The sequence below is a fragment of the Columba livia genome, chromosome 16 (assembly GCF_036013475.1).
Source record: "Columba livia isolate bColLiv1 breed racing homer chromosome 16, bColLiv1.pat.W.v2, whole genome shotgun sequence".
In the NCBI taxonomy this organism is placed as follows: Eukaryota; Metazoa; Chordata; class Aves; order Columbiformes; family Columbidae; genus Columba; species Columba livia.
The window spans coordinates 5274676-5295868 of NC_088617.1; the positions used below are offsets into that span (position 1 = coordinate 5274676).

At 47.4% G+C, this 21193-nt stretch overlaps 2 protein-coding genes across 11 annotated transcripts; one reads left to right on the forward strand and one right to left on the reverse strand.

Moving 5' to 3' along the window:
* Positions 1-557: 557 nt before the first annotated feature.
* Positions 558-4319, reverse strand: SNRPB (small nuclear ribonucleoprotein polypeptides B and B1). 2 transcript variants are annotated; one of them, XM_065032036.1, is made up of 7 exons: positions 4301-4319; positions 2645-2796; positions 2125-2236; positions 1794-1946; positions 1258-1396; positions 954-1079; positions 558-739 (listed from the first exon to the last, which is right to left on the reverse strand). In XM_065032036.1, the coding sequence occupies exons 2-7, from the start codon at positions 2773-2775 to the stop codon at positions 702-704; spliced, it is 699 nt and encodes a 232-aa protein (XP_064888108.1). In that variant the 5' UTR covers positions 2776-2796; positions 4301-4319; the 3' UTR covers positions 558-701. The 2 variants fall into 2 exon arrangements, with proteins under 2 accessions (XP_064888108.1, XP_064888107.1); XM_065032035.1 differs by lacking the exon at positions 4301-4319 and adding an exon at positions 2871-3031.
* On the forward strand, positions 3056-21179 carry ELMO2 (engulfment and cell motility 2). 9 transcript variants are annotated; one of them, XM_065032003.1, is made up of 23 exons: positions 3056-3567; positions 8023-8124; positions 8694-8819; positions 8957-8997; positions 9497-9569; positions 9902-9952; positions 10890-11071; positions 11668-11767; positions 11974-12125; positions 13008-13086; positions 13695-13733; positions 15754-15804; positions 16128-16250; positions 16891-17025; positions 17458-17562; positions 17642-17750; positions 18332-18468; positions 18791-18954; positions 19037-19149; positions 19434-19541; positions 19879-19961; positions 20292-20369; positions 20920-21179. In XM_065032003.1, the coding sequence occupies exons 3-23, from the start codon at positions 8742-8744 to the stop codon at positions 21118-21120; spliced, it is 2202 nt and encodes a 733-aa protein (XP_064888075.1). In that variant the 5' UTR covers positions 3056-3567; positions 8023-8124; positions 8694-8741; the 3' UTR covers positions 21121-21179. The 9 variants fall into 9 exon arrangements, with proteins under 9 accessions (XP_064888075.1, XP_064888080.1, XP_064888077.1 ...); XM_065032008.1 differs by having other exon boundaries at positions 13698-13733; XM_065032005.1 differs by having other exon boundaries at positions 3056-3364.
* The last annotated feature ends 14 nt before the right edge of the window (positions 21180-21193 follow it).

Sequence of the window (21193 nt, forward strand, 5' to 3'; positions counted from 1 at the left end):
AAATATGGGAAGATTTTCAGACTACCTGCCACAAAGGTGGCTTCAGGGGCAAGAGTGACAGGAAGGGGGAGGTGGGGGGCAGACAGCTTTCTCCTAACTGAAAAGCAAGCAGCTGTAAAATGAGGCAAGAAGGGAAGACTACAACCAGAATGCAGGTGGTTTTACATTATTGTATGCAATTAATGATGGGTTTCCCCTTCCTGGCTTTGCAGCTCCACCTATAAAGACAGAGCAGGTTTACAGCAGTAATGCAGAGCATCAGAGATCACGATGCCTAATACAGGCACCACTGTGCTTGCTCCAAGTAAAGCAGGGAGAATTCTGATCAGTAAACCATACTTTTTTAAAATGGTAAATTCTTTCTTTGAATTTTTACCATCTCTCCAATCCCAACTTTTTTTTTTCCCCATCAGCCTTGCCAGATTTCATTGATCTGCTTTAATTCCTGTAAGGAACACAAACCAATATAGACCTAAGTGGTCCACACCAGCTGTTACCGTGTGAAAGGTCACAGCTGCACTCCTGAAACAGACTGGTACAGCAGTGACTCCAAGTACTGGGTTTTCCAACTTTATTAAAAAGAGGCAAACTTTACAAGCAGTAAATATAAAATATACATAGCAAAGATTTGACAGGTGGTACTGCTTGGTATATCTCCTTAATCAGTCTTCTCACAGTTGAAAGGTACGGTATAAAATATCTTATGGCCTTGGTGGACGCATGCCAGGTGGAGGGGGTCCTGGGGATAAAGGGAAGAGTTGATGAGGAAGCAAGAACTAAACCAGAAAGACTTCTAGCCATCCTCAAGTGGTCTCAGGGCCCTTTTTTGGCACCGAGGTCTTTACTGACAACTAGTATAGCTAGGGAGGTATTGAAACATATCACCCCTCAAACATTTCATTTATGTTATGGCTCCTTACAGCTTCTAGGTGTTTAAAATAAGCTCTACTTACCTCTCATTCCTGGGGGCGGTGGTCTCATGCCTGGCGGGGGCATCCCCATGGGAGCACCGCGGCCGGGGGGCATGCCCATCGGTGGGCCCATGGGCGGCCTCATGCCTGGGGGGGGTCCCATCATCCCTTCAGCAGAGAGAGAACAAGCATGTAAATCCTGCTGGATGTTCAAAGCGCTGGTTGGATAGTGAATAATGTTCTATAATACCAAAGCTTCATCGGACTTGGATAAATACCTCTTTATCACAAGTTTTGCCACATAACCCGAGCCCATTGCTGCCCTGCTCTGTAGAGTAACTCCTACCTGGTGGGGGTGCTCCCCTGCTCATGGGTGGGGGTGGGCCACCGCGCCCCGGTGTGTACTGAGTCGGGGCTCCCGCGATGCTCGCGGTGGCTGCTGCGGCAGCCGCTGCCACTGTTCCGCGACCCTGAGGTGTCATCACCTGTAAACAGAAGAAATGTGTTCACAGAGAAACAGCACACCCGCTTTACATTAATAACTAAAAAACAAACAAGATTTAAACCATTATCGCTTCAGAAAAATACACCGGTCTCCTCTTAATGTATTAATTGATGCTACAAACCTGTAACACAGTTCAACGGATACCACTCAAATTCTGTGCAAGAAGTTGCACTTTTTAAGGCTCTTCTACCAAAAAAAGACGGAGTTCCTAGGGGAATCTAGTACCAAACAAGCCTCATGGACTCAAACTCCCTGTCAACAGAAACTAAGATAACAGTTCTTCCACTCCAATTTTCTTGCATCACGTTGGTACAAAGAATTAAAAGCGACCTCAGAATATACCAGACAAGTCTTTCTAACGGGTTACAGTGTCTCACCTGTTGGGACGGTCCCCCCACTCCTCGGACCGGGCCAGCTAGTCCTGCTGGGGCCTGCGGCATGGGTGCCCCGGCCGGCACGCCCCGCCCGGCCGCCCGCCCAACGCCAGGTCCTCCAGCAGCTCCGGCCAGGGGCACTCGGGCAATTCCAGTCTGAAAACAGATCCCCCCCAAAAGAAAGACCTATCAGAACAAAGTCCCCAGTCCTAGGGACAGCCACTGCCCCCCTTTCTCCAGTTAATGTCCAACCCCACAAAGGAATCAACTTCAGTGAAACGAGGAACATTTATCGAGCATCCTCTGTCCTTAGTTCTGTGCTCATTCTCCTTACATCTTTTGGAGGTGGCCCTTCCACTGTCATGGACACCAGGTTTTCTCCTCGTAGCAACACGAGACCGAGGACTCGTTTCTCTTCTCGCTCTGGCTGTTTTGAATTTTTAGGTCTAGTGAGAAAGAAAACATCGCAAGACATAGAAAAAAATATCAACGCCGCCTTTTGAATCTGTAATAGAATACAGGACGGGACTGCTCCAGAGAGAAACTACCGCAAACCCTGCAATTTGTATGCCTCAAACTGAACACACAGACAAGCTCAAACACAAGGTATTTCTTGTCTCCATGGTGCTTCACCCTTTTAGTGACTGTGTTGGCGCCACATAAAGGTGTATTTTGGTTATTAGGGAAGGATTGGAACTAAGTGCACCTTGAGCCTCGGCAGCCCGGAGATTTGGCTAAGGAGGCTCAAACCAAAGCGTTTCTGCTGGGGCAGCAGCCCGAGTGGCTCCACGGCCAAGGCCGCAGCGGGACCGGCAGCGCCCGGGGAGCGGAGCCGGGGGGACCGCGCCGCTCACTTGATCTTGCGGAACTCGTCGCAGTCGCAGAGGATGAGGTTCATGTGCTTGTCGAAGGCCTTGAAGGTGCCGATGAAGACGCGCCCGTCTTGCAGGATGCACCGCATGCGGTAGTCGATGTGCTGCAGCATCTTGCTGCTCTTTCCCACCGTCTGCAAGAGACCGCCGTTACCCCGCGGCCCGGGCCCGGGCCCGGCCCCGCCGCCCCCCGGCGCGCCCGCCTCACCATGGCTGCGGCTGCGAGCGCTCCCGCTCCGACCGCCGCCCGCTCCGCCGGAAGTTGCTACGCGCGGCTGCCGCCGCTTCCGCCCGCCCGCACGCGGCTGTCCCGCCAGCGCACCGCCCCTTCCGGCGCGTGGAGACGCACCTCCGGGGGCGGGGCTGGGGCGGGCGGGGCGGCCGGCGGAGGCGCGGCCGAGGCTCCGCGCTCGCTCGGGGAGTGTCGTGCGCAGTCGCGGCGCCGCTCCGGTGTTCCCCGCCAGCCCAGTGCGCGGTGGTCCGCACGGCTGTAGGGACCCCGGGCGGCCACAGCCGGTCATGGAGGCGGGGCACTGCTAGCACGGGGCACTGCCGTGAGCCCTCCCGTGGCGGCCCGAGGGAGCGGAGGGGCGTAGGGACAAGGGAGACTCGGTTAACGTAACTCATGTAGTTTGCGGACGTGGCTGTCACGCTCGAGTGGTGACGGGACCGGCGGACGGAGCAGCCGCTGCCGCCGCGCGGGTTTGTTCCGCGCCGGGGCGGGGCGGGGCCGGCCGGCCGCGGTCTCCATGGCAACGCGCTGCGGGCGCGTGACGCGAGTGTCATGGCCAATGGGCGGCGAGGCGGCTGAGTGACAGCTGGCGGCGCCAGTGGCCGGCAGCGCCTTGGCGGGGCCGCCGGAGCTGCCGGGCGGCCGGGACGCGGAGCGGCCGCGGCGGGGCCGGGTGAGCGCAGGGCGGCGGGCGGGGGCTGCGCGGGGTCCGCGGGAGCCGGGCGGCGCGCCGCGGGTCTGACGAGCCCGGTCACCGGTGCCTCTTTTCCGGGCTTGCTGCGGCGCCGTGGCCCTTCCTCTGGCGGCCCGCCCCGCCGCGAGGCTCCGGCCTGGGGTCGCCGGGCCCGCTCTGTACCCGTCCCGCCGGCGGAGCTCCCTCCGTGCTGCGGCCGCCGGAGCCGCGGCTCTCGGTGCTTGCGGGGCCGCCGCGCCGTCCTGGCTCCCGGGCGTGAGAGCGGGAGGGGCCTCGCCGGGCCGGGCCGGGGGCGCTGAACCGCCCGCGCCGCGGCGGAGAAAAGCGTTTAGCGCCTTACATTGAGTTCCAGCCCGAGGTTCGGGAGCTGCTGACCGACGGGCTGCGTTTAGCCCACCCGACTGATTAAAAATAATAAAAAAGCAGTTCTCTGTTTTTGCCTGTTGCTATCAGTGTCTGTCTTTGGTGAGCGGTGGTCTCTGCCCAGCGGGGTTGGAATGTGCAGGGTAAGGGTCCAGTGTCACAGGCGCCCTGTTTTACAGCCAAAGTGCAGCCGGGAAGGCCCTTTGGAGGAATGTAGGATCCTAGCGACGGAGCATCTTAGCTGCCTGCTTCTGTGGTTTCTCTAGTGATGAGTGTTTCTCTTTGCTGGTTATATGAGGTAACAGAAAACTGTATATAGCCCTGGGGTTGGACTCTGCTGTCCACTCACCTCTTATGCTGCTGGTCAGGGACTCCGTCTTCTCTGCACGCTTACCCTGCTAGTCACCCTCTGGCATCACCTCCGCCTTTGTCTTGGCCTGTCGGTACCACCGTCTGGGGATTGCCGAGAGCCAACTGGGACGTTTTGTTGCATCTACAGGTTTCAGAAGCTGCAGCTATTTGCTTGTTGACTGGAGGATTCTACCAGGCAGCTTTTCTTTTTCATGGAATGTCCTTTCATCATCCTCATTTTCATTCTGCGTGGAGCACACTTTGTTCTCTCTCTGTAATGAAAAGAAGACTGAGTTGTGAATAGGGAAATTCTGTTTAAAATACTCTAGTTGTTTTAGCTTGCAGCTTCTCAGAAGTCTCTTGAATGGTGTGTTATTAGTGGCTCTGCTGCTTTCTCCTTGCCTTGCAGCTTCCCCTACACCACTGCTTTGTATGAAGGAACACTCTGCGGAAGCAGAGTGGTTCATCTTTGATGGATTTCACCTTGGCTGCTGCCTGCCTGTATAAAACTGTGCGAATTGCTTACGTGCGGTTGTTGAGAAGAATGTGCTGTGAGAGACCCGTAGGTGACTGATAATCACAATTATGCAAAATTGCAGTCTGTGCATCTTCCCGAGAGCTTCTGAGCAGTCATTTTATCAGATATATCGCCAGTGCACTGCAAAATATCCATTGTGAAATTTAACATCTGTCACCTCTCTTGCCTGCAGCGATACAGTGAAATCTTTTCAAAGAACGCTTTTGACAGACAAACTCATGTTAGAGGCTGACCTGAAGTACCCTTTTCATTCGTAGTCGGGTCTTTGTGTCCCTCTTCTGGAAAGCATCTTCTGCTGAGCCTCTGATCTGTGTGGTACTTCGAAGGCTTGTTTGACCCAGACTGTCTGAAGAGTTTCCAACCTTTTTAAATTTTTAATTTCTCTTTCTTGGGGTCGTATTTAGCAAATTCATTTTGATGTTTGAATCTCTTCCTCAGTAGGCTCAGTGGTGTCTAATCCATGGTACTGCTGTGCAATGAAACAGCCCTTACGCTCTGTTTCTTTCACGGTGTATTTGCTGGGCACAGAACACTGATCGGAATACAGAACACACTTTCCAGTGAAGAGTGGGTGCTCATTTATGGAAGAAGTTTGAGGCAGAAATAGTCTAACCTATCGTGGTGAGTTACTTTCTGAATTTGTGTGCAGCTGAAGGCTTTTTTTGAGATGTGAAGGTAGTGTCATACAACTTGGTTGGTTAATGTTTTCAGTGGCGAGGATGTCGAGAGAGGTGCAGGTAGTGTCCGTTGTCTCTAGGATCTGTGCACCAATCTCTGCAGTACTTTTTTTTTATGAAACAGGAAAATTGACTTATATTTATAGGGCACATAGGAACATGGTTTAGATGTGAACTTGGCAGTGTTAGGTTTGTGCTTGGACTTGATGATCTTAAGGGTCTTTTCCAACCAAAATGATTCTGTGATTTCTGCAGAATTCCTCATAATATCAATGTTTTTGTTTTAGTGTGCACTTCCTCTCCCCGAATGATGCATGTTCTTTGCAAAGGAGAAGACAAGTTAGAGACTTGTAAAGGCTTCTACCTTTAGTAATCTGGGCATCTTTATTATGCCATATAAAGTATTTTCTTGTACTCTTCAGTAGCAACTTGCAGTGTAAATTGCAGTACGAATGGAAGACTGCAAGAGACTGAAGGGAGAAGTGGTAATTAGATGCTAATTACTAAGGGGTATATTGGTTATTGTTGCCGTGCAATAAACGGTGACAGAGAGTTGCGAATTCAGTTCTAAATACCCAAGGAAGTGATCTGTGAGCCTCGACTCTTCATTGTGTGTTTGCTGTGCCTTGAGCACTGAAGGGATTTACATGGTTTCTAGTTGTGAGTGAGTTCAATTCTGGGAGAGGTAATTATCCGCCCAGTTCTTGCAAGCCACTCTGATTATTGGAGGTGATGTGTGCTCATGTCATAGGACCAGGATTTCTCAGGCTTTCAGGTTTAGGCCATCATAAGCTTTGGTTGCTGAGTGGAGAACAGTGAGTGGAAATCACATACCGTTTGGGAGCTGCCTGTCTGTTTCTGGGCTTAAAGGATGGAAGCCTGTCTGTCCTGCAGATCTGGGGGTCTCGTGCAAACCGGGCACTTTGTCTCGGGAATACGTACAGAGCTGTGCTACCGCTTGTATGCTAGTAATTGCCATGGTGTACTTAAAGATTTAGATGATGAGTTATCCCTGTTTTGAGCTATTTTTGCAAAAGCCATTTGAAAGTCTGGATTATTTATTTATTTGTGTGTGTGTGATTCAGGAAAAGGAAGTGAGGAAGACTGACGCATAGTTTTATTAGGTTCATCTGTCTCTTTGTGAGACAGAAAGATTGTGTTAGCTCCAAATTGTTATGGCTGATGCTACAGAGCACGTTGGTTCTGTCTTGTCTCTATGACACTGTATACTTGCATGTTAGAGCAAGTCAGATTTTTATGCTCAGGGGGCACTCTTCTGCCTTGCAGTATGACATGCTTGCCGGACTTTTCCTGTCCTCAGAAATATGAGGTATCGGGCATTGACTTGTGAACAGACTGAGGATAACTGCTATGGATATTAACCCCAATAATAAGTGCTGTACAGGGGGCTGCAGTCTTCTAAATATATCTGGGTTCAAAGCATTCCTGTCTTTATGCAGATTCCTAATTGCTTTGTTCTGCTTATGCAAGGAGGCAAGGTGCTCTTCTGGTCCTGGGTTCCTTACGCTTTATTGCCTGAAATCCTAGTTGACTGTGGACGAAGGAAGACCAGCACTCCTCATCCTCAGTTCCAGCAGGCAGGGCACTGACAGTGCTGTGACTGCCTGGGAAGGGTGCACCAGGAGATCGTAGCATTTTGTTTTCCTAAGCGAGGAAGCTGCCTCAACTGGAGCTACAAGATAGTCACAGGGGGCTGATTAAGTGGTTTGTGTGTGTACAAATGCAGAGAAACGTTAGCACACCTGAGCTTTCATATCTCTCCATGCAGTGATAACAGTCTCTGCAAGGGAAGAAAGATGCACATGAGATTCATTGACTGAGATCATAAGTGGATTTCTAGGTCATCATCTTACCCAGGCCAGGCATACATGCCTTTTGTGATAGACTCAGCTCATTTCATCGAAGTTCCCTTTCCAGAACAGTCATGGAGACCAATTTCCTGGGCCAGGAATCTCTGCATATATTTGGTCTTTGCTGGTCTGTGGAAAGTTCTCTCTTCTTACTTGCCTTGCATCAGGAAAATTCCAAAGGTTGCTGGGTTTTGCTTTCAGACCTTAGCATCTCTAGCTCAGGATGAGGCTTAGCGTCTCTTTCTCAGTTGATAAAGGAAGTCAGGAAAGTACATTAATCACGAAACCATGTCCCTGCTCAGTTCTGTCTCATCTCTGTTCTGGGAAAGGGGGACTGGGTTGCCCCACTAGGAGAAATGGGAGCTGGGAAATTGTACTTTGGATGCTTGCCATCTCATTCAGGCTATGCTGGAAACTGAGTCTCAGGAGGAGTCCTTAAGGACAGGACTTCTTCTGTGTCCTGTCAGATCTCATTTTTGGCAGCTTGAAGCCTTTGTTCCTGAAAACAGCTGGTGGGGAGGGTTGTCTCGCTCCCACCTGATTTTCTTGCTTTGGCTCTGTGGGAGAGAACAGGGCTGCTCCCTCCACCCAGCAGAGGGTTAAAAAGGAACTGAACAAGTACGTTTCTTTACAGCCTGTTACTGCCTGACGAAGCACAAACCAGCATGACTGACAACTGTCTGGGACCAAACCCTGAACACAAGCTTATGCTCTAAGGCAGATAAAGGAGTGAAAGGTAGATCTCCAGAGCAAATGCTGAGCTAACTTTTCTTCAGTAATGGGTATTCGTGTTTTGGATTTATGATGTTATAGGAAGGGAATGGGATAAAGGTAGCCGCTGCTACTCTGTGTAGGAGCCTGTTTGGGCATCGCAGTATCTGAGGAATATGAATCACTACACACCAGCCCATGGCGGGGAGGCTACCTGGACAGTACATTCCCCCCCTCATGTACAGACAGGAGCTGAACATAGGGAACTGTTGCTTTACTAGTCCTGTGAACTGCTCTGGCAGGACGGACAGTGGATGGCATATGGGGCTTTGCTGATCAGGGTGACTCTCCTTCTCGTGTGAGTACCCCAACAAGCTCTCAGAAGTATTCCTTAGGTGATAAGATTGGGCATACAGTGTCACAATGTGCTGGTTTAGTGTGAGGCCTTGATCTCTGGCACACTGGATGTTTCGTCCCTAGCTGGCCCAGCAAACCATAAGGCTGGTCTTATGCAGTGTTTTGAAGCTTGGTGTTAGATGCAATGTAGCAATTGAAATATTTTTCAGAGTTGCTCACTGTCCTTTCTCTCAACAGGTGTGGGGGTGTATGCTGTTGTAAAGGCACGAGGAGGAGTCTGGAGCAATGCCACCACCTTCAGACATTGTGAAAGTAGCTGTTGAGTGGCCAGGTGCCAATGCCCAGCTGCTGGAAATAGATCAGGTGAGACCTGGTAACCAGGTTGGGGGGGGAAATGCACCACAACCTTGGTACTGGAATGTGGGAAGCATAGAAATGGGCAGTATTCCTTTCTGGTTGAGAGGAACGTGGCTACTAAGGATTCTTTCTTTCTGTTCTAGAAAAGGCCTCTTGCATCCATCATCAAGGAGGTCTGTGATGGGTGAGTAGTTCTCTGGAACCCTTGGGGAGAAAGCCTGTTCTCCTGACAAATCTTGCCGTGGAAAGTCTCTGCTGCCTGTCAGTGTGCTGGCAGCACAATCCGTGCTGCCTGCTGCCAGTTTTGGCTGTGGAATGGACCAGGGTTTAAACCGGAAAGAAAAGGATCTTCTGGAAAACAGAGGCCAGTTCTGAGTGTGTGCATATGTATGAGTGTGTGCATATGACCCCCTTGGGTCAGTGTCTCTGAGGACTGGCCCATCTTGCTGTTCCTGAGGTGTAGGCCTCTTCTGGCATTCCACAGAGCTTGACTTAGGGCAGGCTGAAGCACCATCCTCTCAAGAGGAAGGTGTTTTCTCTCCTCTTTAGAGACTTTATTTCCAACGCTAAAGCTTTGCTTGAAAGTTCTTTTTCACTCCTCTGGGATCAAGCTTCTTTTCTGAACTGAGAGCCAGAAGAAAGAGGAGGAAGAAGCTTATGTATCCTTCTTCTTCCTCTGCCAGGTGGTCGTTGCCAAACCCTGAATACTACACCTTGCGGTATGCTGATGGTCCTCAGCTGTATATCACAGAGCAGGTCAGTGTGAGAGGTGGCAATTTGCTGATGTCCTGGGCAAGAGTGCAGAATGCCTTGGACTGGTGTCGTGGAACAAAACTGTCGCTGATCCTTGAGTGGCAGCATCTTTGCTGTCAGAAATACTCAGACTGGAATGGTGTCGTTCAGGGGAGGAGCCGTGCATGTCTCCCTTTGCATGCCATGGGCACGAGGAGCCAGTGACTCAGTTCAATACCCTCAGCAGGGTTGTGTGGTATAGGAACCCCTTTACTTGTGCACGTGAATGGTCACTGTAGACCCAGTTGCATTCTTTTCCCCCTACTTTTCTGCAATGTGAATTTGTTTTCTTTCAGACTCGCTGTGACATCAAGAATGGAACTATCCTACAGCTGGCAGTCTCCCCGGTAAATGTTTCCTCACATGCCTTTCTGTCAGTAGCTGTCCTTGTACGAGAGGCTGTTTCTTGCCTCTCAGCTTTTCTTTCTCCTTCTCCCCGAATTGCAGGGGATTCACCTTTGTTGTGGGCCACTCTGATTAATAAGGTGCACACTCTTGTTTTCCTTCCTGGTTGTGGTGTGTATCTTTCCTTTGGATTCTTTGCTGTTTTATAGGACTTTATATAAACAAATACAGTCTACATTTTTATTGTGTCTTGTAGAGTAGCGTGTTGTGAAGCACCTGACAGACACATCCTCAATATGAGTGCAGTTAGTATGGTCAGTTGGAAAGCACCAGTGCTGGTGACTTAATGCAGAAATGAAAACAAAAGACAAATTTGACGCAGGGGTGGTAGTTCCTAACCTCAACAGTTGTCTTCTGCATGCTTGCTGGAGCTTCCTTTTTATTGAAATTCTTAAACTTTCTCTTGGAAGCGTCATGGCACATAGCTGAGAGTGAGTAGAAGGGGAAGAGGTATTTGCGCAAGCGGATGTCATTGCTATGTGTCTGAGAAATATTACAGAACGTCACATGGATACACAAAATGAATTTGTGCTTCTCTTTGAATCTGAGAGATTTCTCTTAACATCATATTTCTTCAGTGGTCTTGCTTTGTGTTTCTATAGCCATCTCCACTCACCTCACCAAGACAAAAAACAAGCATTCACTCTAACATGTAAAATAGCATTTTGCTCGCCTCCTGCTTGGCTGTGACTGGTGCTGAGTGCAGCCTTTTCTAGTCTATCTTAGACTTGCTGACCGCTGCTACTTCTCCTGTCATTGCTGATGCCTCCCAACCCCAGCTGTGCTGTCTGCCCGTCCATGGGCTTCTCACAGCACACTGCTGCTGGCAGGACTCAGCTGCGGGTGACTCGTCTGTAACCAGCGTCGTCCTTCTTTCAGTCCAGGGCCGCTCGCCAGCTGATGGAGAGGATCCAGTCGCACAGTATGGAAACCCGACTGGATGCCATGAAGGAACTGGCTAAACTTTCAGCAGATGTTACCTTTGCCACAGAGTTCATCAACATGGAAGGGATCACAGTGCTGACACGGCTTGTGGAGAGCGGGACCAAGCTTCTGTCCCAGTAAGTTTCCTGTATTCCAGGACTCTATAACAGGGCCTCAAATAAGGGACTAATTTTGCTTGCTGAAGTGTCATTAGGCAGCTAACCTCATAGTGAATGCCGGTCGGCTAAGACAGTGTCTTTCTAATCACTTGCAAAACCTCATGAGGCAAAACAAGAGACATTTATGATGTATGAAACTTGCATTGAAAGGTCACTTTGATAATTTAAACAACTTTTATTACTTGCAGTCATATTCTACTCGAGCAGTTATTCATCTGTGGTCTAAGGGAGAAGGTGTCCTGTGAAAAATCCATATGCAGTTGCACACAAAAACATTCCTGTAGAACTGGTGGCATGTACATGCTGGACAACAGCAAGCATGTTGCTGGCTCTTGTATACGTGGTCAGTACATTTTGACCTACATCGTAAGGAGAGTTGCTATGATGGCCAAAAGTCTGTTTATCTTAGGAAACTAAAATGGCCAAAGAAGGTATAGCATAGAATATTGTTTTATTAGGAGATGGTGACATTTGTTTTCTTATCCAGCTTATTCAGATTGAACAGTTTTTCCTTGCTACCAAATCTCTTGTAACTGCGTTCTTAATTTTCTCAGTTACAGTGAGATGTTGGCTTTCACCTTGACTGCCTTCTTGGAGCTCATGGACCATGGTATTGTCTCGTGGGACATGGTCTCAATAACCTTCATCAAACAGGTGAGTTTGTGTAAAGGAAGTGAGTGGCTGCTGTTTCTTTTTGTGCTTTAATGCAGCTTCCAGGACGAGCCAGATGACTGTGAGAAGCTGAGCACTCATTCTGAGCACAGTGTGTCTAGCGTTCTGAGCCCTGTCTCCTTTAGGTTGTCTCAGCACGAGGTTTCCTGGATGGGCACCTGCTGACCTGCTGCTTCATCTGTTTTTAGATTGCAGGGTATGTGAGTCAGCCCATGGTCGATGTCTCCATCCTCCAACGATCCTTAGCCATTCTAGAAAGCATGGTGCTGAACAGTCAGACCCTGTATCAGAAGATAGCAGAAGAGATCACTGTGGGGCAGCTCATTTCTCATCTGCAAGTGTGAGTGTCCACCCAGCAGTGGTGTGATTTAAATCAATTTTATTAATATTAATTTGAAAATACATCCTTTTATGTTTAAAACACTTTAAGATGCTATTTCTAAAGTATTACTGATACGACATTTTATTTGAACTTTAGGATTTCTAACAGATTTTTTTTCAAGTGAAACTTTGGAAAAATACGTTCTGTGTTCTGGAAGCACTTAAGCATGTGAGTTTATGTCTTGAACAAAGATATTTTGCTTTAACAACCGCACTGAAGGTTGCTGAAGAGAGTATCTATGCAAGGAATATTGTAAAAAGGGAGGCTGGAGAGTGAGTTGGGATTTGCTGGTGTTTGTTTGGCAAGGCTATCAGGAGGGAATGATCTTTAACAGAGAATGGGTTTTGGAAGAACAGGTTCATGAAAACAAGCCTGAAAGAGATGGACAAACTATGGAGGCTGGAAGGCAATGCTGTGAAGAGAGACACGCTTCCGCCTTAGTTCCATTTGTGTTTGGTGGCTTCTGCTGCCATAGGGGAGAATAATTACTTGCTCCATATGAGTTTCTTGCTGTTTCTGTATAATAGGCTGCAGTATAACTGGGTTTTACTGAGACAATTTCAGCATTGAAGCAAACTGTGATGGTGCTGAACTCCGAGCTCCGCTGGGCTGCAATCTGTACTGTCTTCTGAATAACGGAGCCCTCAGTCAGCAATTTCCGTCAGCTCTTCACAGGCCTTATGAAAAGTTGGATGGCATGGAAGCAGATTACCTGAATCCCGCTTGTCCGTTGAATGCACAACAGCTGTAGTAAATGTTCTTACAGTGCAGGCAAAGCAGCAAGCTGTGCCATTCTATACTGTCTGTTCTCTGATGATTCTCCCATTTGTGTCTCTGCAGCTCAAACCAAGAGATTCAGACATATGCCATTGCCCTGATCAATGCCCTCTTCCTGAAGGCACCTGAGGACAGGAGACAGGTTCGTTCTTGCTTTTTGACTTTAAACCTGAGTAATGGTTACTGGTTGGCTGATTATGTGTCAGAAATATTGTCTGGGCACAGCAGACCTCAGACCTTGCCAAGACCTTATGTAGCTGTTTCAGTGTGGCAACAGAGGAGAAAAAGTACCATCTGATTAATAAAGTGTTCTGGAGCAGTGCATCTATGTTTAGGAGATGCTCAGAAAGGAATCTGAAAGGCTTTGAGAGACAGAAAGTAATCCTCTATACAGCATGGAAATTTTTTTTTGAAGAAAGATAATTCCATATGGGAGAGGTAGGCTGGGCAGAGTCCTTGGGATTGTATGTACTTACTAAACAACCTCCCCCACCTCCCTCTCCCCCAAAAAAGGGACCCTTCTGAAGTCATAGGGGGATATTCCCACTCGCAAATGTGAGAAATGAAACGCCTGTCCTGCTGTGAGGAAACCCTCAAAGTCTCAGCTACGTGCAAGATGTGCATATGTCTGTATTGTGTAGCTTTGCTGTGTTAAGCCTTTCTTCTCTAGTGCCCTGTTTGTGCCTTATTTCTGGACTCTGAGCTAAATCCTGTCTGCTTCTCTTTGTGCCTTTTTTTGCTTTCTGCCAGCAGGACAAGCTGCTTAACCCACTAGACCTGCCCATCACTGTAAGTAACTCGAGCCTGGGGGCTGGTCATGTGGAACTGTAGGCATGTTAGCTTTTTGCCAGTGATGCCTCCTTGTATCTCAGAAACGATGCAAACAGGCTTCAGATAGTGGGTGAGCCTAGGGAGAAGGGCGGGAGAACGCCTGGGGATGCGCTCAGATTGTGAACAGGAGGAGAATCAGTAGCACGAGAAATCTTGAATGACTTATTGTGCACACAAGACAATAAAGATGATTGTAAAAGGAAACTGATGGTACAAGGCTGACCAGGTGAACCAGGTCTTTAGCAGTCTGGCTCTCCTTAAACTTACTACAGCCTGAGTTTATACCCCAAATCTCACTCAACATGTCCCTTCCAACACAGAAGATTCTGTGATGGTCTGACCCCACAAAGCGGCAAAGTAGGTACTATTGGATTCTCAGCAAAACATAGATCCTTGAGCAGCAGTTAGGCTGTGTGCGTGCTCGTGCTCCTTACTATGCTATTTAGAATTGTTTAATTGTCTTTGTCCTTCCCACTGTTTATCTGCTTCAGTCACCTGTTACTTCATCCCATGTACAAACTAATTCCTTCAGAGTAAGGATTCTGTGTTGCATGCTCGAACAAATCCTAAGCAACAGGCCTTGTTCTATTCTCAGTACTAGATCTCAGGAATCATAGTAGAAAATAGTGACTTGGAGGGCTGTGTGTTATCTCTGAAACCACTTCCTACTTCATCTACGTGTTTCTTAGATACCTTCCACTCAGGCCCTGATGCATTTTGGTTGTAACAGGAGTGCTGCTGAACTTGCAGCCATTACGGCTTGGCTGTCAGCCAGCATATCACTCTCTTGTTTTAGTAGGTTTCTGTCTGGAGCAAAAGTGATAATAGGAACTTGGAATGAGGCTAATAGACACATTTTATCAGACTCCTCATAAAGCTTGTCAGGAGCAGGGTTGATATGAGCAGTTGGAACAGTCTTGGATTGCTCACAATGTACAGCTGATGGAGTGCAATTGTCCAAGACTGCACATCTGCATTTAACTCTCGGTCTGCACTGCACAGGCATGAGGAGAGATCTCATCCTTTGGACTTCTTCCAGATATGTATTGCCCAACATTTTTCTTACCCAAAGATTTTGCTTATAACAGCAACATTCTGATAATGTTCCATCTTGACATTAGCACTTGTGCCACTGTCCTAGCAGGTGTAATGAGATCGCTGGTGCGTTAAAAAGTACATCTTCACACTTTACAAGGAACACACAGGTTAGATCTTTGCAGGTGAATGTGTAATTGGTCCTAGAACTGAAGGCTTGCAACAGATACTTGCATCTGCTGTGACTGTTTGTCATCATGACTTGGTGGGTGGGAAACCCTCCTCGTCTGGGGAAGGAAGCCACGCAGTAAAGAGGGAAATGGGAAGCTTTCCTTTAAGCATAAACATTATTTACCCTTTATTTTTGTAAACTGAAGGGCTTCTGCAAATTGTCTTTAAACTGGCTTCTAAATATCTTTGTAGTAACTGATACAAAGGAAATGTAAATTTCAGAGGAAGATTTTCTGAGAGGGAGGAGACCTGTAAACTCCATCCTCTAGCCCTTGTTATCCTGGGTGTATACCTAGGTATAGAAAGTTGTGAAATGCTAACTGAAGGAACCTCTTGTAGATGACAGATTTTTCTGGGCAAACCACAGTATGCTCCCTGCTGCCGTATCTCTTGATATTGAAGAATCATTAGATGTCCAACGTTAAGCTTTCTTCTGTTCTTTGCCAGCCCTAGTGCCTTTCTCTACCTTAATGATGTTTTGTAGGGGAGCCATCCATGAGTTGGCCATGGTAAAGATGATCTTTGCATCTCAACTTGATGCTTGCTTTGTGGTGAGATGCCATGCTAAACGGACAGTCTGTAGTAAAAGCACTTTGTTGTGTGCCAGTGCTACCTCCAATTCATAGGCTTCCATCCTCCTTTCCTTTCTGCACAATGTGGGCTTTTTGTTTATATTTCACTCATGTTATTTCATCTCTAAATTCCACAACAGGAGATGGCTAATGCGTTTGCCCAGAAGCACCTGAGGTCTATAATCCTGAATGTAAGTATGTCTGGAACGACGGAATGCTTCCTAATGTTCTCTCAATAGAGGTTTCACTTGTGCAGAGTGTAAATTCTGCAGCCCCCAGGGCACTTCCAGAAAAGTGACTCTTTCAAAGGTGAAATTGGAGCCACTTGTTCAAAAGGCAGTTATCAGGATCTGCTGTTACAGAGCATTATAATTATGCTTCTGACGGAATATGCAGGTTAAACAGCTGAATCTTCATATGCAGAGACGTACATGTAGCCTGGCATATGCCTACAGCTAATAGCTCAGTTTTTATTTCTGTTCTCTTAATTTCTACCCCATCCTTTATCTTGCAGCATGTGATCAGAGGAAATCGCCCAATTAAAACAGAAATGGCACATCAGCTGTATGTGCTACAGGTCCTGACCTTTAATCTTCTGGAAGAGAGAATGATGACCAAGATGGATCCCAATGATCAGGTCACTATTAGAGCTGAGTATGATCTGATAGGATGTACAAGGGGGCATATTCCTGAACTCCTTAGCTCTGTAACATTTGCAGGAGATGGTGCATAAAGTTTCAAAGCCACCCCTCATGTTTTAGTCCTCGAGGTTAGGATATGCTCATGAGTATCCTGCTGTATGCTGTGGAACTTCTAGAAAAGTAAGTGCTCGCTGGAAGCTGTATATTCCTTTACTGAGCGGTGGGATGCCAGCTGTCAGACTGATTACTCCACCTCTATGGAGGGCACGTCTCTTTATCCATTTCCTTGCAGTATACAAGGAAACTGAGAATTTTTAAGTTGTCTATTACTCAGTTCTTGGAGGTATTGTAGTCTTGAGTTAGAAATGCCTTAGCATTATCTGAATGCCTAGAAATTGCATTTAACTAAAGTTGGAGCAGCTAAAGGAAAATGCAAACAAATATTTTGCTTTACCCAGTATGCTGAAGCTTGTCATTTTGAAATTGATTGCCTCTACTTACATAATGTTAATGACCTTTGGCATCTCTCTGTATTCACTGTGTGAGCTCTGGAGAGAGAGGTGGGACTGTGCATTATGTGAAAATACTCTCCTAGTGATTGATCGCGTTACTATTTCCCTGCTTTCTGTCCATCAGGCACAGAGAGACATCATATTTGAGTTGAGAAGAATCGCATTTGATGCAGAGTCCGACAGCAACACCGCCCCTGGCAGCGGAACAGAAAAGCGCAAAGCCATGTACACCAAGGACTACAAGATGCTGGGATTCACTGTATGCATCTAGAGAGAGCGCTGACTGTAAAGCACGTAAAGGCAACCTAAGCAACCTCTGTTAGAGTTGTGGGAAAATAAGGAACAGAAATAGCTGTTTGCTTTAGCATACTTCTGTATCTAAGTTTTAGAAATTCAGCCACATTCAGACTGCCAGGGAAGATTATTATAAACTTGTTGGTAGTTAAATGCCAGGGCTCATTAGGTACGTTCCCTGGAGATATTTACTCACTGTACACACCTGTGCTTGGGATCGACCTCTCTTCTCGAAAGCTGGGATAGCATTGTGAGCAGGTGTCCAAGGTTACCTCTTGGATAGAAGTGAGGGAGTGCTTGATGGACAGGTGGTTGTAACATTCATTCAGAAAAGCTTCTCACACTATTTCTATGTGAGCTAATTTGTTTTGGCTTTTTCTACACACTTTTTTCACAGAATCACATCAATCCAGCCATGGATTTTACTCAGACTCCTCCAGGGATGCTTGCATTGGACAACATGCTCTACTTGGCCAAATTTCATCAGGACACCTATATTAGGGTAAGTGATGCTGCTGGTTTTTGCAGATACCAACACCTCAGCAGCTGTTCTTAGTGTGTGTTGCATCCTCTTCTTGTAGATTGTTCTGGAGAACAGCAGTCGGGAAGATAAGCATGAGTGTCCCTTTGGGCGCAGTGCCATTGAGCTTACCAGGATGCTTTGTGAGATCTTGCAAGTTGGGGAACTCCGTAAGTACCATTTTTTGCCGCAGCTTTCCAGGTTGCTGGGCTGATGCTTCTGGAAGTAGCTTACAGGCTTACCAACATGCACAAGCATTTGTCCCTCGATCTCATTTGTGCTGTGTAAGGACAGGAGGAGCCTGGAGTTGCACTGTCAGTGTAGCAGTGATAATACCAATATCGAAGTGAAGTGTGAGCACTCTGGTTCTCCTGAAAAACTGACACAAGTGGAATGTTTCAACTTGAGGAAAGTTTCTTAGCTCTGCCAGTCTCATAACAGCATTCTGACACAATTGAGCACTATAAGAAATTCTACCAGAGGAGAGTGAGAAGCAACTGCAAGCAGTCATTTGGGGGCACTGGTATGAAAAGAGCACCTGCATCACAGGGACTTGCACGGGGATGCGTGGGGTTAGTTGCCATTCCCAATATAGATTGTCTGTGGGGAGACAAAACACTGAACTGTCTTAATCTTTCAGTTGGTACTATTGCACACCATCAGGTTTCTGCCACTGTAGCGGATTTTAGTTATGCTCAGTAGCTCTTGTGCAATATGCACACATGGTTGTGGTTTCTGTTTCTTCCTGAAGCTAATGAAGGCCGGAATGACTATCACCCCATGTTTTTCACCCACGACCGTGCATTTGAGGAGCTATTTGCCATCTGCATACAGCTGTTGAACAAGACCTGGAAAGAAATGAGGGCGACAGCAGAAGATTTTAATAAGGTCAGAGTGGAGAAGAGGTATTTTGTAGAATCTTGCAGAACAGCATGTGGTTTACTCAGCCTGTACGCTTAGTTAAAGAGTGGGGTGCAGAAGGTATGACAGGGTATTGATGTGGGCTGTAAGGAAGGATTGTCCAACTTTTATTTGGTATGACCAGAGGTCATTCATTGTTCTTCTGGTTCTTTAAAGTCACTAGTACGTTGACACTCCTGGCCTCAGTTATGCTGTCAGTTCTGTGCTGTCACTGAGCTGTGCCCTGCTTCTCTGCTGCCAGTAAGCAGCAAGAATGTGACTTGCTTTTCTCCTTGCCCAACCTCTTTAGGTTATGCAGGTTGTGAGGGAACAGATCACACGGGCTCTCCCCTCTAAACCAAACTCCTTGGACCAGTTCAAGAGCAAACTGCGCAGCCTGAGCTATTCTGAGATTCTGCGATTACGCCAGTCTGAGAGAATGAGCCAGGATGACTTCCAGTCACCGCCTATTGTGTAAGTGCCTAACAAAACCAGTTGCCTTCTGTGCTTACTGTTGTCTCCATTTTCTGCTTTATCTTCCATATTTGATTGTCAGGGAGCTGAGAGAGAAAATCCAACCTGAGATCTTGGAGCTGATAAAGCAACAGCGTCTGAACAGGCTTTGTGAGGGAAGTAGCTTTAGAAAAATTGGAAATCGCAGAAGACAAGGTAAGGGAACAGTGTCTACTGCATTTTTTTCATGTGGAGAACTGTAGGCAAATAAGATCTAATCGATTAACCTATCAGCAGACATGTTGCCAGAAAGAAAAGCTGGTTACCTGGGTCATCTGTACAAACCAGTAGTTTGGAACAGATGCGTTTCTAAGAATACAGCCATCCCCTCATGAACAGGAATTGGGGGATTGGAGGGTTTGGGTGGGGTGTCTATAACTTAGTGGCTGTTCAGACCTTATGTGGATGATCTTGCTCAGCTTACTCGATGTGTGTTCCAGAACGATTTTGGTATTGTCGCCTGGCTCTGAATCACAAGGTGCTACACTATGGAGATCTGGAAGATAATGCCCAGGGGGAAGTGACCTTTGAATCTCTACAGGAAAAAAGTAAGTCCCGATTACTGCTCTGAGGATGCTGCAATGTTCTGTGCTCTGCTGTCCAGAGGCTGTTACGAGTACCATCCTAGAGACTGACAGAAGAGCTGTGGCTGAAGCCCTGACTGAGATGAGATCAACTTTTGGTCCCTGCCCAAATGCTTTTGAGTCTTGGAATTGTTTGGTATTTCTTCTAGCAGCCAACTATGTGTTACTGGTAATGTGTTTTGGAAAACTGCAGTAATGAGCTACAAGAACAGGAACAATGCTCAGTTGCAAAGACAAAGCAAGGTTCTGTCTCTTCATGATTAGGATTTCTTGTTTGTGAGCTTTACTTTTTCACTGTTAGTTCCAGTTGCAGACATTAAAGCCATTGTCACAGGGAAGGATTGTCCACACATGAAGGAGAAAAGTGCACTGAAACAGAACAAGGTAAGCGCTCCCTTTTTTCCCAGTAATTAACATCCAATGCTTTAGTTGAAGACTGTGAAAGAAGCAACAGGAGCGAGTGGTCTCCTGCACTGCAGGTGTATTGTTTACAAAACCCGTCCCATAGCCGCTCCTTTCCTGGTGCTCACTGTGACTGCCAGGTGTGGTGAGCAGCCCGGTTGTGCTGTAGGTTGTTCAGAGTTGCTCAGGGTACTGACACGGGAAAGGGTGCTGAGCTGCAGCAAGACAGCCCAGCTCCTCTGCGGGGATTAGCAGGCAGAGGTGCTGTGATGTTCTGTTCAGTCAATGAGTGAAAGATTCTTTTCCATTCAGGAAGTGTTAGAACTGGCCTTCTCAATATTATATGATCCTGACGAGACTTTGAACTTCATTGCGCCTAATAAATATGAGGTAAGAAACATAGCGGTTAAGCGGTGGAACATACAGCAATTAACTTCAGAGGTTAAGAAGATCAGTTGTTTCTCATTAAAGGCTTGAACAGGCTCTCTCCCACCGGGTTCATTCTTAGAAAATGTTGCTGATGCTTAGTCTGAATCTTTTTTTTTTCTCCAGTCATGTTTTTCTTTAGGAAAAAAAAACCCTACGCTAATTTCCCTTAATCTGGGCTGCCACTTCCTTTCCTCCTGTGCCGTCACTTGTTCCCTTTCACCCATTCTATAAAACACTGATGCCTAGAATAGCTTTGCTTTTTCTGTTGTTATGCCACAATAGAAACTCTTGGTCCTTTCCTAGGGCCTCTAGGCTAACTTCCCTTGGAAATCTGTGGGCACTGTTTTGGGGTGGTTTGCTGCTTTTTTCACCTCCACCATAGGTTAGCTCCCCTCCCATGTTTCCTATTTTGGAGCAGTATAGGAGTATCTGTAATTGTTGAACAAATGGAAAGATTCAACATAACCTACCATTTGTACCTGGAGTTGTGAATTATCTTTCTTCTCCGCAGTACTGTATCTGGATTGATGGGCTTAACGCCCTCTTGGGGAAGGACATGTCCAGCGAGCTGACCAAAAGCGACCTGGACACGTTGCTGAGCATGGAAATGAAGCTGAGGCTGCTGGACCTGGAGAACATCCAGATCCCCGAGGCGCCGCCGCCCATCCCCAAGGAGCCGAGCAGCTACGACTTCGTCTATCACTACGGCTGAGGGCGGGGCGGGGCCGCGCGCGCGTGTAACAGCCAATAATAACCAGTCGTTGCTCCGCTGCCGCCGCCTCTTT

What these genes read in the sequence shown, in the direction of transcription:
- ELMO2 (XM_065032003.1), top strand. Translation starts at nt 8,742, where the DNA reads ATGCCACCACCTTCAGACATTGTGAAAGTAGCTGTTGAGTGGCCAGGT. An exon ending in CAATAACCTTCATCAAACAG is followed by an intron (nt 11,768 to 11,973) that starts GTGAGTTTGTGT and finishes ATCTGTTTTTAG; the next exon opens with ATTGCAGGGTATGTGAGTCA. An exon ending in GTGCACTGAAACAGAACAAG is followed by an intron (nt 19,962 to 20,291) that starts GTAAGCGCTCCC and finishes TTTTCCATTCAG; the next exon opens with GAAGTGTTAGAACTGGCCTT.
- SNRPB (XM_065032035.1), bottom strand. An exon ending in AAGGGCCACCTCCAAAAGAT is followed by an intron (nt 1,947 to 2,124) that starts GTAAGGAGAATG and finishes ATCTGTTTTCAG; the next exon opens with ACTGGAATTGCCCGAGTGCC. An exon ending in ACCGCCCCCAGGAATGAGAG is followed by an intron (nt 740 to 953) that starts GTAAGTAGAGCT and finishes CTTTATCCCCAG; the next exon opens with GACCCCCTCCACCTGGCATG.